Source organism: Anticarsia gemmatalis, chromosome 19, assembly GCF_050436995.1.
Source record: "Anticarsia gemmatalis isolate Benzon Research Colony breed Stoneville strain chromosome 19, ilAntGemm2 primary, whole genome shotgun sequence".
Classification (NCBI taxonomy): Eukaryota; Metazoa; Arthropoda; class Insecta; order Lepidoptera; family Erebidae; genus Anticarsia; species Anticarsia gemmatalis.
The window spans coordinates 1,054,775-1,069,257 of NC_134763.1; the positions used below are offsets into that span (position 1 = coordinate 1,054,775).

Sequence of the window (14,483 nt, forward strand, 5' to 3'; positions counted from 1 at the left end):
TGCAGAACTGTTTTCGAGTTTTTCATGCTCTCTATACAATCACTCTCATAAACTGCTGGGGTAAACTCAAACTATAATAGTGGGCTACTATGTGGAGCTTTGGAAACCAATATAAAGCTAATTATACAATATACAAAAACTGCTAAGGGCGTTCCCACTGTCGTGACGACAGATAATCGTGTAGTTTTAAGTGTCGTGGCTTATATGTTTAATTGGAGGTGTTCACATATAGAACGACACGAGTTACTGTCGTCTACGACATTTTTTGCAGTGACGACAGATTGTCGTGACAGTGGGGATGGCTAGATACGACAGCCACTAAACGATACAATTTTTTGACGACAAACTATCGTTATAATGTGAACAGCTAGAGACGACATGTCGTCCAACGATAAAATTATCGTGACGACATAGTGGGAACGCGCCCTGAAGGTAATGCAGGTGCTCATTGTTGCTCTGCCAACAGGAAAATAATAACACATAAAATATAACTATTACATGATTTAATGTTTTGCTTACAACATAAATAAACCACAAGGTATTACTTTGAATTTAAACCAGCACAGATATATGCTTATTAAACTAAGTTAGTGGTGCTCAGCCGCCTCTTTCCTCCTGATCTCGGCCCACTTGCTCACATTCTCGGGGGAGTTAGCTGGAAAGTTAAAAGAAATTAGTTAGTAACTATTTCCATAATATAGTTATAAAGTAATGTGTTTGCTAGTTCTTTGCTCTTAAAATATTGCTTAGAAGTAGAGTAGACAAACATTGATTAATTTTAGATTAGGCATTGATAAAGTTGTTGGTAGACAATTGCAGTTATTCTTGTACTGACTTTTGTGAATAAGGATTACCAACTGAAAAATATTCAGATATACCAAAATGCAGTGAATACCCAAACATATTAGGATGATAGATCTGTTTACACTACATATTAATAAAGGCTTAGTTAGCTTAGGTTTCTTATTACAATATTCTAAATTTAATGATAGTTAAGAAGAGACTTATAGTCCTTCTAGTAGATAGAACTCAGTTCAGTAGTTAGCTGAAGTAGTCCTTCATTAAGAAGAAAGGATTCCATTTAAATCTTGTAAGGCATTATACCCAGGACGAAGCATTTTACTCAAGAAACTTATATATTACAATAATAGAAGTATAAAATCAATAATTTACCCAGTTTGTGGATCTTGTAGAACACGGGTACGGTGACGGCGATTCCGATCATCCAGTACTTCCAGATCCACTGGTTCGATACGTAGAACTTCATGGGGAACTGGGCCACCTTCGCGCTGAAGGTGTAGGGGAACTTCATGGGGCGACCGGGGGCAGACTCCGACATCGTGACGACTGTATCTGACGGAATAATCAACACAAATTATTATGTAATGTTCCTCCGACTTACCTTCAATGATATTTTGTCTTGTATAACTATTTTAATTGTATTGTTAAAACGATATGTATAATCATTTATTGCTTTAAAAACTTTACTCGCAATTTTAATTCTATTTACCCAAATATTCCAATGTGAAAATAAAATTATTGAAAAATTCTAACCTTTCTTGGCGGACAGATAATCGACAGCAGTAGAGATGTGAATCAATAATGGTGTTACATTTTCACTAAAATCGACTAATCGATCGACTTTATACCGGCAAAATAAAGCCTAATAAATAAATGTTAAATATTAATTTTTTTATGAGGATGTACAAATAAATGTATATGCAAATTATGAACATTTAAATCTTACTCAATCTGCAAAGATTATTGTACCTAGTAATTTTCCGATTTAAAGCTTACGATGTTTATTAAATTAAACTTAAACAGTGGACAACTCTATAAACATATTTTTTCTAATATTTAAATTAAGAATTAAAGAAGCAAACATGGCTGAAAATTTTGTAGAAATAAGCCAAAAAAGTTATTTATATCTTTCAGCTGTATGTAATTAATTGTTACCGATATTTTGAAAGTGCGTTTTGTTACAGTTTAATGTCAAAATTATTTTTCCATGTTGCAACGTCACTCTATGAGCTGTCAAACAAATAAAAATGTCAACTTGCTTTGTGGTGTCGTATTTGTGTGATTAGATGTAATTTTAAAATAAAATTAAAACTATTGACAATATAATGTGTGACAATGGCTTCGGTGAAAGTGGCTGTAAGGGTTCGCCCATTCAATCAAAGGTCAGTTCATATTATGCTCAGGAAAGTGAAAATTTCCACCAATGTTTTGGGGGAGTTAACGTATTGTGTGAAATAAGGATGTTTCACGGGCTTGTGCCTCTATTATCTAGATAATTGACTGTATCATGTTATTTTGTAGCGCTGCTGCGGCCACATAAGAGGCTAACAATGGGTAAATTAGGGTTCTAAGTCATTTAGATGGCGAAGTTTTTCATGGCATTTGAAAGTGCAAAAAAGCAATGATGTCATGTTAAGTGACAATGACTTTCACGGTTCAGTTGCATTTAGAGCACAAACTGTACCTCGGGCATGCCGTTTAGATGAAAGTTGTCGAAAAAATGTAAAAAAGCGAGCGACCCAAATAAGCTGATTAAATTACAGTGTATGTATTTTTATTGTGGCTGTGAGGAATGTCATTTGTCTGTTTATCATGACTCGCAGTGTAAACAACAACACAGCTCGCGAGTGCACTTCACTGAACAATTATTACAGGAATTCTTTTTATCTGAACCTGTAGTAAACTTCTTCAAACAGTTATGGTTGACTGATTATACACATTGTTTAAAAAAATCATTTTATCTTTAGGAAGTTAATGTTTTGATGTTAAAATTTAGATCTTTACAAATTGAGACATAATTCAATAACACTGTAACCAATCAGAATCTAATTTGAAATCCATTTGATGGAACCAATGCTTACTAGAATAGTGTCCAACAGTTATGAAATTCTAGGTAAAAAATACTTAGTATTTTCTAATAAGTTGAACCTTGGGTTCTTTTACTTGTTTATATTGGAAACAAATGGAAAACAAATTGTCATCTTTTGCTACCTGCCAGTATTTCTATTTGGCTTTACTCCAAGTGGTAAAAATAATACTGGTATTATCTTTTCATAAAGACTTAGTTGTATGTTTAAGTGAATGAGTATTATTTTTGGTTGTGTATTGATGTGATCACAATGAACTTGTGTTTGATCATTGATTATTAATTATACTGTTTTAGTGAGGTTTTAGTAATGCTTATTGTTTATTGGTATATTGATTACTGCACTACCCTGAAAAATAAACAACTTTGCTAAAAATTATTCACCACAATGTTGTTCTATTACAGTACATCAAAATAAAAACAATTATTTCTAGACAAGTATAAACTTCTATAAACCAAATGACATTCTCTAGTCTCTGCCTGCCTCTATGAGTAAAAGGTGTGATTTTAAATGTATGTATAAACTTCTAAAACACAATAAAAAAAAACAAAACCATAGACCAAAAACAAACTGCCTAAACATTGTTATTAATAAAACAAAAAAGGTTAGATATCTCATTCTATGGCCAGTGATTCATCTTTATAACTGTGTACATAAATGCATAAATTATATAATTAACAGTTATATTTAACAAGGCTTTATGTGAAGTAACACAGTTAGAGGAAATTAACTTTTAAATTAATGCTCTGTGACATGATTCTTGAGGATGTTATCCATTTTTTTATACAGTTGCATTTTAGTAATTTAAAGTGTAATTTAGTTGCAAAATTAATACATTGATGTGTGTTCCCATTTTTAAATTTAATAGCATTACTTTGCTACTTAAATCTTGTGTTACAAAATCTTCAATCATATGTTTAAGACTTAAAAGTAGTGAGAGGATATAGAATGTTAAATACATACCAGTTTCTTATAAAACTAAAAATGGTTATTATTTGTTTTATAGATACTTATCTATAAACTCTCAACATTTAAACAATATTATAGAAAGTTAACAATGCATTAAACAATCAACTGAAAGTGGAGAAACTAATTAAGATTATTAATTATATCTACTAATGAAGGCATTACCAAATTCATATATTATTGTTCATGTCTTCTAATGATATGTTAAAGTAACAAACTGGATATGAGTCAGAGTGCCTTATTAATACAGACCTTTTGTTGTAGGTGTCTGCTCTGTCTAGAAAGGAAATATCTTGATACTATGATTGTTTATGAGTCATTTATATACATATACTTATCTTAAATTATGCTAATATTATAAATGCGAAAGTCTGTCTGCCTGTTTATACTCGTTCGCGGCTAAACTGCCATATTGATTTCGATAAAATCGAAAATCGAGATTGATGAGACATAAAGTAAAAGAAAGGCTAAGGTCCTTAACGCACGTAATACCACGACTGTTATACCCAAAGGTTTAGGCCGAGGCGAATGAAATACACTCGTTTCATCATTAAGTGTTAGTCCCATGTATAAGGGGCGAGTTGAAGCTTTTGCCATTTACCTAGCACGTTAGCAAGTCCAGGCTTAAATGGATAATAATAACAATCTAATATTAATTAGATGTGGTAATTGAACCAGCAGTCGTACACTTCCGACGGCGGCACAGAGGCAGCTCGACTAAGTTAATTTTTAGAAATCAACCCCTATATACATAGACTAATTTATAATTCCATAATCGGCTTCCAAACGAGGCTTGGAATATGGTAGGTTGTGTACGCGAGTGAAACCGCGGTGGTCGGGTATTACCAAATAAATGTACCACTTCTTATGGCAAATTATAATAATGTTGGTAGTGCAGTTTTTGTTCGTTTTCCGTTCGCGACCTTGTATTGAAGACATTCAAGGTCTTATCTCAAACTTAACACTGGTATGAATCATTTGTTTGCTTTTGGGTACTCTTGATGTGGATGTTAGTAATTAGGCTACTAGATTTACGACAGAAGTATTATTACTCTAAATTATACCGGAGCACCGTTTCTTAACCTTTTCTTGTCCGAGGTCCCCTAGGAAATCAAGCACAATCAGGAAAACAGGCGTACCCCCAAGGGTCTGTGGACCACAGGTTAAGAGACGCTAGATTGGGGTTGCCAGATCCAAGCTAATCATTTTCTGGACATTTTTGAGGCCACGAACCGAATCAGAGTTTTGGTCTCCAGTTTGAGACTATGCTAAGTAGGAATGACCAAAAAAAAATAGGAGTATCGTAACTTAGTAAAAAACTAGTTTTTCTTCATTCCGGGACAGGAAAGTAAAATTACTGTGGACATCATACAAAATTCCGGGACATCTGTCAACCCGACGCTGGACAAGTAAAAAAATCTGAATGTTGCGAGCCTTGCTGGAAATAGCAAAAAATAATTTTATGCATAAAAGCCTTTATAGTCGTCAAATTGAATCGGCCACAATTAAGTAGACATATCAAAAAAACATAAATGACAACAGTAGCCATATCTTATCACTGAATTAACATGGATCAATAGTTCAATGACCTACCATGAAAAATTCCCGCCCTCAGTAAAATCGTCCGTATATAATTTGTAGGCAGTGAATCAATTAAAACGATTTCGTACTTATGTATGTCGGCACTTGAAATCATAACCTCGTAGGTCGAGTTCGTGACCCCGTCGGGCCTGGCAATGCGGGATTTTTCGCACATATTTATTTAGTACATATTATGCGTGACTAACAGGAATAATGTATAGTTTGTTTTAGGCCCGTTTTAATAGTTTGGTATCAATTTACAAGCATTTTTTAACCCACTTGTTATACATAAATTGGCCATAGTTAAACGGAAAGGATCCAACCCACACTATGGGTAAAATGAGTTATGTATACCAAAACACTCCTTTAAGTTAAAATTTTAATATCACGAAAACAATCCAAGTAAAATTCAAACCCACCATGAAGTTTTAGTCCTGAGTTAGTCCCCAAAGTTAGTGATCTGAACTTAAAAGTTAAATATTTCGAAACTACGTCTGTGTGGGTTGGATCGTTTCCGTTTAACTATGGCCAATTGGTTCTTTAAAACGTGTTGCCGAGTTGATACCGATGCAAAAGGACTTAAAAAGGGTATATACCTATACTTCAGTCAGTGAACCTCAGTCTTTCTCATAAGTAAACCTATAGACCAACAAACTTATAGTTATTGTATCTTTAAAACACGTTTTACTTATTCCTCCATCCCGTTTTAACTTTGGACTATATTAAATACTTCTTAGATTGATATAGTCGTTTACTCAATATAAATGTAGCCGTCTTTCTAAGTTATCTCGTAAAGACATCCCAATCTGTGTTACGAAGATATAATTCGCGCACGAATACAGTTAAACATCATTTACGTCGCAGTATATTACGCGCAGTAGTAGATTGCGCACTACAATATGCACAACTTGAATGTAAATAAAATAACAATTGAATTAAAATCGTCGGCCGTAGACATCTGTAGCGCAGTGGCAAAGGTGCAAAGCGCGTGAAGATACGTTTGATTCCTACTTGGCACACATCGCTCCTTGAATACAAAAGGGCCACAAATCGAAATCTATAAATTTTACAGGATAGCCAAAACAAATTTTTGAAACTGTTTTTTTATGAAATTTCATATATTTATTTATTAAATATAAGATGTTAATATATCATTAGATGCGTATTTTTTAGCACTATCTTTCTACAAAATAAACTTTGTAATAGCTGTTACCTATTAAGAGAAAAAAGCATGTAAGTCCCTTTTGCATTCAAAATTTGAACCAATATTATGAGAAATATGTCAAAAATTAAACACAGTTTTACAAATAAAAATGGTTATTTGTACTTTTTTGGTAAAAAAACCGTATCAAAAAGTTTAATAATAATTACTAAGTAAAACCATAACTGAATAGACCAGGAAAACATTGTATTAAACAATCTAAATGAAAAAAATTTAACTTTTTATGAAGTAAGTAAAATTATTGAGATCAACTTTGTGCGTAACTTTCATTATTTAGTAAAATTAAACATCAATCATCATCATCAATCAATGGGTAACGTGACGAGTAGACTGAGTGCAGCAGGAGTATTAAAGAAATAAGATAATAGAAAAGGTTTTTGAGTTTTATAAGCCTTTATATTTAGCATTCGTGGATTATTCCAAAGCTTTTGACAGCATTACTCATTCCGCCATAGAATCATCACTCCATCCAAGTCCTACTTAAAGATACTATGTAGAATCGAACCTTCATACATCAAACTCATCAAAGCAATAGACAACAATATCATTCCAAGCGTGAAACAGGGAGACCCGCTATCTCCCAAATTATTTACCAGCACCCTCAGAGAAATTTTCAGGAGCCTTGGCATTGGCGGTGTTATGGCAATCAAAAGCATAGTTGTATGTAGTAAACAGTTAACAAACCATTGTTTTGTAGATGACATAGTCCTCTTCTCTTTTTCGGCATCGGAACTCGAATCAATGCTCAGAGATCTGAGCACGGCAAACCTTCAGATTGGACTGAGTAAGAACCGTACAAAAACCCAGGTTATGACCAACAACACAAAACGTAGGGTCGAGGTAGACGGGCACGTCATAGACTATGTCGACGAGTACACTTGCTAGGGCCAGATAACCTCTTTTAACAACCGACGGGACAAAGAGTTGGACAAACGTGTCACAAGTGCCTGAAAGAGATCCTGGTCCAGGAAAGAGCTAATGAAGGGTAACCTTCCACTGTCACTGAAGTGAAAGCTCGTCGACATGTTTATACCTACTACCCGTCCTTACCTACGCTGCCCAAACATGGTCCCTTACGGAAAACCAGAAAGAGCCAGAGAGCGATGGAGCATAGTATATTATGCATCAAAAGAACAGATCACGTCCGAAATTCTATACTGCGCTCCCAAACTCGCATAGCCGATGTAAGGGAGAAGACCGCCTGGCTGAAATGGAACTGAGCCGGCCACATCCATACTAATATTATAAAGCTGAAGAGTTTGTTTGTTTGAACGCGCTAATCTCAGAAACTACTGGTCCGATTTGAAAAATTCTTTCAGTGTTAGATAGCCCATTTATCGAGAAAGACTATAGGCTATATATCATCACGCTACGAACAATAGGAGCAGAGTACCAGTAAAAAATGTTACAAGAACGGGGAAAATATGACTCTTACGTGACGTAAGCGAAGTTGCGCGGGTCAAATAGCTAGTTATCCATATGCATTCGGAAAGGTGGACACGCATATCTACCAACTGGATGCCAGAAGATGGTCATAGCAGACGCGGGAGACTTAAATGGAGATGGCGGGATGACCTAGACGCATTTGAAAAGGACTGGTCGGATCTTGCCCCTGAAAGAGGAATTTGAAAGGAAAGGGTGCCTCTTTACTTTGCCTGCATCGAAATGTTTTATTTTATTTTTAAAATTGTAACGAAAACTAAAATTATTATCATACCAAACGGTCATAATTCTGGCCTTCCCATTCTAGCACGCTAAAAATGATTATTTATTCCACAATAATTTAATGCAAAAGGGACGTATTTCAAAATATGCTACTGTTATATTACAAAATATAATAACAAATACTAGTGTTTGAATGCAAAACGGTCGTTTTCAGAAACATGGCACTTTTGTATTACAAAATATGGTAACAAATACTATGGTTAGAATGCAAAAAGGACGTTTTCCAAAATATGGCAGTTTTGTATTGTAAAATATAATCACATTAAATTGAAATTTTGCACCCAACACAGACATATTTTGGATTGTGGCACTTCTTCATGCAACTGACGAGCATTTGCGTTGAATCTCCGGGCGCAACTCGCAAAGTGGCTGTTTTGCACTGACATTACCTGTCAAAGTGAGCTAATGCAAAAAGGGCAGTAAGTCAGTGCAGCCATAATATAAGCAAAAATGATGGGGGTTTTTTTTTACTATAAAATATAGTCGGTTCAGGTGTCATTTTTGCAATAAAACTATTTTCATTTTTTTTTGAGTTGTGGCCCTTTTGCATTGAAGGAGCGACATATGTTCTTGTTATTCCATGGCGCAGTGGCAAAGATGTAATAGCGCGCGAAGATAGTGGGTTTGATTCTTACTTGACACACATACTTGTTACGCCCTTACGTAGTTGTTTCGGATTTTCTCACTGCTAAGAATTTTTCGAAATCGGTACAGTTTGACCTTATACAAGGACACACAACACACATCCAATGATAATTATGGTACATGGATACTTTGTCTCCATGCTACAATTACATACGACACGGTAAATGAAGGAAGTAATCACGTAAGACGTATATTTCCATGATTACGAGGCGAGTGTAATCTGTTGTCACTCAGCCCGTAATCCGTCGTGAGGCCAGGCGCGATTCCTCTGATATAATCACTGTTGTAATTGGATTTGTGTCCGTCAACTTTCGGACATAGATGCTAAGTTATATCTGTAATATCCCAGTAAACGAAGATGTACGATTCATTTCATTCTGCTCGTAGTATTAAAAAGTTAATACCTCACTTCCCATAGATCTAATTTTGATGTCGCAGGGGACAATGCAATGACAAAAGGGGATATTATTCAGAGACAAATCAATTAACCGCAACACCTTGTTTCATTTTCTTTAGAGAGACAGTTAATATACATAGTTATAAATACAATTCTGGGCTAGTGTCGATCCCGTTTCATTCTCAAGTAATGACATTAATGAATCGAAAATCATGCGCTCATATCTTATTCTGGTCAGCTGTCCTTTCTGTGACAAATATTTCGCTGCTAGTTCTTTTACTAATTATCACACCCGAATATAACAAAGTTCCCACACACTAGAAAACAAAACGTATAACAAACAATATACATAACTCAAAACAATGCCATGACGGCATCCCCGAAGCATTGCAATCGAATTGTGACGATCATTCATCGATGTAATGGCGTTACGATAGCACACGGTAGAGAGTCCCCTATCTACTGCAGGTGACCTAATAACAGGCACACGACCGACCTTGTGCCAGTACCGTGTTATCGCTTGTATGGAGAGATAAGGTGATGTGAGGATTTAAAAAAATTGTCAATTTCGGACGACGGCTTGATTTACGTTAACTGTTCGCGTATTTTCCAGCAACGTGCGACTCCATTAGTCCCTAAATTTTAATAGTAACTATTTTTACATAGCCAACACAGTTCCTGTTTCCCTGAGATTTTCGGGATAAAAACTACCGTATGTCCTTTCTTGGGTCCCGAATTATATTAGCGTATAGATTCATGCAAATCCTTTGAATTAATTGAAACAGAGTTACTTTCGTATTTTAAAAATGTATTACTTACTAATTAATTTATTGATGTAACTTTTCCAAAGGCATAGTAGTCGTAAACTCGTAACGAGACATACTGCTGATAGGTATAATCACTAAGCAACCTTGACACTGAATGAATAATTAAATCTAATTCACACGTTACTTACCTATAGTACAACCATCAACAAACTACTATACGACTTAGGATAATACATCTATGAGTAAAGAGAAATAAAAAATAAAGTACTTTAATCTGCTTTTTTTGTATTCGTGTTACAATAATCGTAGTGAACATTTTATATAAGTGGTCCACCGCAAATATCTTTTATTGATGTTTTTCGAACTTAAATCCTGGAACGATAATACTTTTGTAAAATTCTTGGGTTACAAAAAGTTGAGGATCCCTTTTGATACAAGGATTTGCGAAGTTATAATTTGTTTAGGAACTTTTTTTTATTTATAAAAGAGGTCATACTTAGCGTAACCGAAGGTCACCACGACGTTATCCTTGCGCGCAGGTGATCCTCAAATTATTGCTTCGGGTATGGAAGCTTGCAAACTTGGTGCAACACTCTGGGAGAGAAGCTTAAACTATAGTCCCACAATTTAGTAGAGAGTTTAGGCATGCACGCCTAATATAGTATTAATTATCCAAAATTAAGTAGCTTCATTAAATGGGCCATCTGCGGGTCACTAATGATCTAAATTTTGTGAACTTTCGACAGCCGTCAACTCTGCGTGGGTGGTTCTCTAAAAGACTAGATTTTTGGGCAGAAGATGTCAACATAAAAGGAGTTAAAAGTAGTACCCATATACATACCAACTTAAATATAAATAACCTTTATTTCTTTGTTACAATATCATCTTGTACGCAGGGGCCGAAACAGGTCAGTAAAGTCAGTAAAAGTCAGTATTTTTGGACCTGGTCAGTAAAAGTCAGTATTTTAGAAAATCGGTCAGTATTGTCAGTATTTTTCCAAACTCACACACGTTTTTTTTTGATTTTCCTCTGCTGTTGGCCAATCTTACATTTTCGATTTGCCCAGTAATAATAATAATATCAGAGGGCTGCTTTGGATGCTCGATATTATGTTGATGATCTGCGTAATATATATGTTACTGTAAAAGCCCGAACAGTGGTAAATCCTAAGATTTTAAGGTAAAACCTAAGATTTACCAACTCTCAGTGGTAAAAGTCCGAACAAGCCGGAGTTTAAAAACTGTAACATATACAGTATATACAAAACTCCTTCTTCATAACTATGTAACGGTATAATTATATACCGTAACACATAGTTATAAAGAAGGAGTTTTGGGCAAAGCGACATGGGTAAGTTAGGTTAGAAGGCTGAGGTGGGAGCTTCGCTTCGCTCGCTCCCACCATAGCCTTTGTCGTTATTTTTTTTTTAAACCACCCAGCAGGAATGCAATGCAATGCAGGAAAGCACCCCGCGAAGCGGGGCTCCGGCGACATCTCGACATCATCAAGTGAATAGAGGTAAAATTTCGAAATAAAAGAATTGTTCGGACTTTTACCATTGAGAGTTGGCAAATCTTAGGTTATACTGGAAAATCTTAGGATTTACCACAGTTCGGGCTTTTACAGTAACATATACATGACTGTATTGAAGCATCACATGACTTCAATAGAACAGCAAATTAAAATTTACTATTTTTTGAAATCAATATTTTTGAAGTGAAAATTCTTTAGCGCCGTTGCGCACTTTTGCGAAACTTCGTAAGACCTAATTGAAAACTCGTAAGAGCTGATTGAAAATTCGTAAGACCTGATTGAAAACTCGTAAGAGCTGATTGAAAACTCGTAAGACCTGATTGAAAATTCGTAAGACCTAATTGAAAACTCGTAAGAGCTGATTGAAAATTCGTAAGACCTGATTGAAAACTCGTAAGAGCTGATTGAAAACTCGTAAGACCTGATTGAAAATTCGTAAGACCTAATTGAAAACTCGTAAGAGCTGATTGAAAATTCGTAAGACCTGATTGAAAACTCGTAAGAGCTGATTGAAAACTCGTAAGACCTGATTGAAAATTCGTAAGACCTAATTGAAAACTCGTAAGAGCTGATTGAAAATTCGTAAGACCTGATTGAAAACTCGTAAGAGCTGATTGAAAACTCGTAAGACCTGATTGAAAACTTTATTAACAAAGCTTTTTAACACACTAAAAAGGCGATGCTGGTTGACTACGGGGATGGTGGAGACCAATAACCGAAAATAAGCTTTTTAACAATCTTAAAAAAAGGATTTTGACTTCTCAATTCGACTGTATTTTTTGTTATTTCACACCATTCACCTGAAAAACGGTTTAGAAATGGTCTGTATTTGGTCAGTATTTTTGAATTTTTGGTCAGTAAAATCAGTATTTTCGACCTCGGAACTTGTTTCGGCCCCTGTGTACGTCACGATCGCTGACTTGTTATTTGACAATGATTAACCAACGTCGTAGAACATTGTGGTCACCAGGGAAAGTGTACGTTTCAAAACACGCTAGTCACATCTTGCCAAAGTAAATTGTGTCAGGGAACACGGCAGGGCAAGCTGCCAACTCTTAGTTTTATACCTTATATTATTTGCCATAGATTTTACTTTACAATATTTATATTTATAGTTAAATATGGTTTATGGATCGAACAATCCTTGCTACAACGTACGTTATGTTTTGGCAAAGTGCTAACAATCAGTTTGATAGAATGCTGCAGCTTTCAATAGAACAAAGCTTAAATTCGTAGATATGTCCATCCATATTTATTCTAAAAGTAAAAATAAGAAAGTAAGTGTCTGGTATTTAAACAGTCATAGCAGAACTACAAAATGAATTTGGTTGAAATTGCGCAGAGAATAATACAGACTAATATTTTAATTAAAAATCCAGAGATCGGAAGGTAAACTAGTATTCACCAAGTTTCTCTTTGTCCCTTGAACAACATATTGAGAACACGCTAAATTGTAGAACTATTGTGCCTTCTCACGTAGCTTTCAGCATCAGCTTGTTAATTTGTCCTCTACCTGTGAAAGGCACAGTTAGTTTATTACCTATTATCTGAATGTATAGTTAACGTACAGAGAGTGGTTTAACTAACGTAACTACTAAAATATAAAATCTTGAATGTGTTAAAAATACGATACTTTACAATGACAAAATAATCCTGCGTACTATTGGGTTAGCCATTTAAAACATAGATAAGTTATAAAATAATATATTGAACCCATTGATGTCCCACTGGGCAAGGGTCTCCGCCTGGAGTGAGTGGTTAAGCCTCGAGTCCACCACGCTGGCCGTGTACGGGTTAGGGACTTTGATAAATAGAACTTAGTCAAAAATAGCTAAACCTACTGGTACCGATATTTCGGCTGTATAACAGTTGACTTTTAACGCAAGGTAATATACCGATTAACGTAGATTGAAACTCAGTTTATTAAATAACTTTGATGGTAGCGATAAAGTGGGCGGCGCCGAAGACTGCCAGTCTGCCCATAATGGCCATAATCTTTGAATCGCTAGTCGCTACTAATAAAAATAAAAACATGAAACGTTCCCGATAACGACTTGTGACTCACGATCGTCACAATAATATTTATGTTTATGTTCAAAAGATAAAGTTTTATTTTGTAAGGAAATGTACCGAAGAAGTTAGTTTTAAACGTTTGTAAGACTAACTTGGGTCTAATGTTAGGGTCGATTTTGTGCATATCTGTACACTGCGAAAAAACTATTTCTAATTTTTCTCTCTGTTTTAAAAGGTATTTTTCTAGTAATATGCGCGATCTTTATACTGGGACTAACACTGTAAATGGCGAAACGCGGGTGTATTACTTATCCTTCTGGCAACACTTTCGGTTATAATAGCTGGGATGCTAGGTATATACATGTATGTTTGTATGTATGTACAGCCTAGTTCACCAATTTCTTCTACTACACCGCATCTTCCTGATACTTTTTTAACCGACTTCAAAAAAAGGAGGAGGTTCCCAATTCGACTGTATTTTTTTAGCTGACAAGTGATTGATATGTTTGAGCGTACAAGCAGGTGTTTTACTTTTATCAAAAATCCGGTGATTAAGATTAAAGCCCCAATTAATCGATGCAAGTATATTGTCGGTTACATACAAATAATAATATTGCAGCAAACAATGCAATAATCTTGTGCAAAACGTACTATGTTTTCCTTATCTTAGACTAGTTTGAGTCATAAAATATCGTTTATTTGTTTGGCTTGGAGCCCTTGCCTCGAAGGGCGATGCGGCGCCTCC

The 14,483-nt window shown here is 35.2% G+C and overlaps 2 protein-coding genes across 4 annotated transcripts in view; one reads left to right on the top strand and one right to left on the bottom strand.

Moving 5' to 3' along the window:
• Positions 1-486: 486 nt before the first annotated feature.
• roh (reduction of Rh1) lies at positions 487-1,648 on the bottom strand. 2 transcript variants are annotated; one of them, XM_076127134.1, is made up of 3 exons: positions 1,555-1,648; positions 1,174-1,353; positions 487-655 (listed from the first exon to the last, which is right to left on the bottom strand). In XM_076127134.1, exons 2-3 carry the CDS (start codon positions 1,337-1,339, stop codon positions 588-590), a joined length of 234 nt encoding a protein of 77 aa, XP_075983249.1. In that variant the 5' UTR covers positions 1,340-1,353; positions 1,555-1,648; the 3' UTR covers positions 487-587. The 2 variants fall into 2 exon arrangements, with proteins under 2 accessions (XP_075983249.1, XP_075983250.1); XM_076127135.1 differs by having other exon boundaries at positions 1,511-1,576.
• A 186-nt stretch (positions 1,649-1,834) lies between these two features.
• Klp98A (kinesin-like protein 98A) overlaps positions 1,835-14,483 on the top strand; it is a 56,208-nt gene continuing 43,559 nt past the window's right edge. The window contains exon 1 of one of the 2 annotated variants that reach the window (XM_076127124.1): positions 1,835-2,183. In XM_076127124.1, coding sequence (XP_075983239.1) covers positions 2,137-2,183 — 47 coding nt within the window. In that variant the 5' untranslated portion in view covers positions 1,835-2,136. The remainder of the gene's footprint in view (positions 2,184-14,483) is intronic. The other variant, XM_076127123.1, reaches the window with a different exon arrangement.

What these genes read in the sequence shown, in the direction of transcription:
- roh (XM_076127134.1), bottom strand. Translation starts at nt 1,339, where the DNA reads ATGTCGGAGTCTGCCCCCGGTCGCCCCATGAAGTTCCCCTACACCTTC. An exon ending in CTACAAGATCCACAAACTGG is followed by an intron (nt 656 to 1,173) that starts GTAAATTATTGA and finishes TTAACTTTCCAG; the next exon opens with CTAACTCCCCCGAGAATGTG.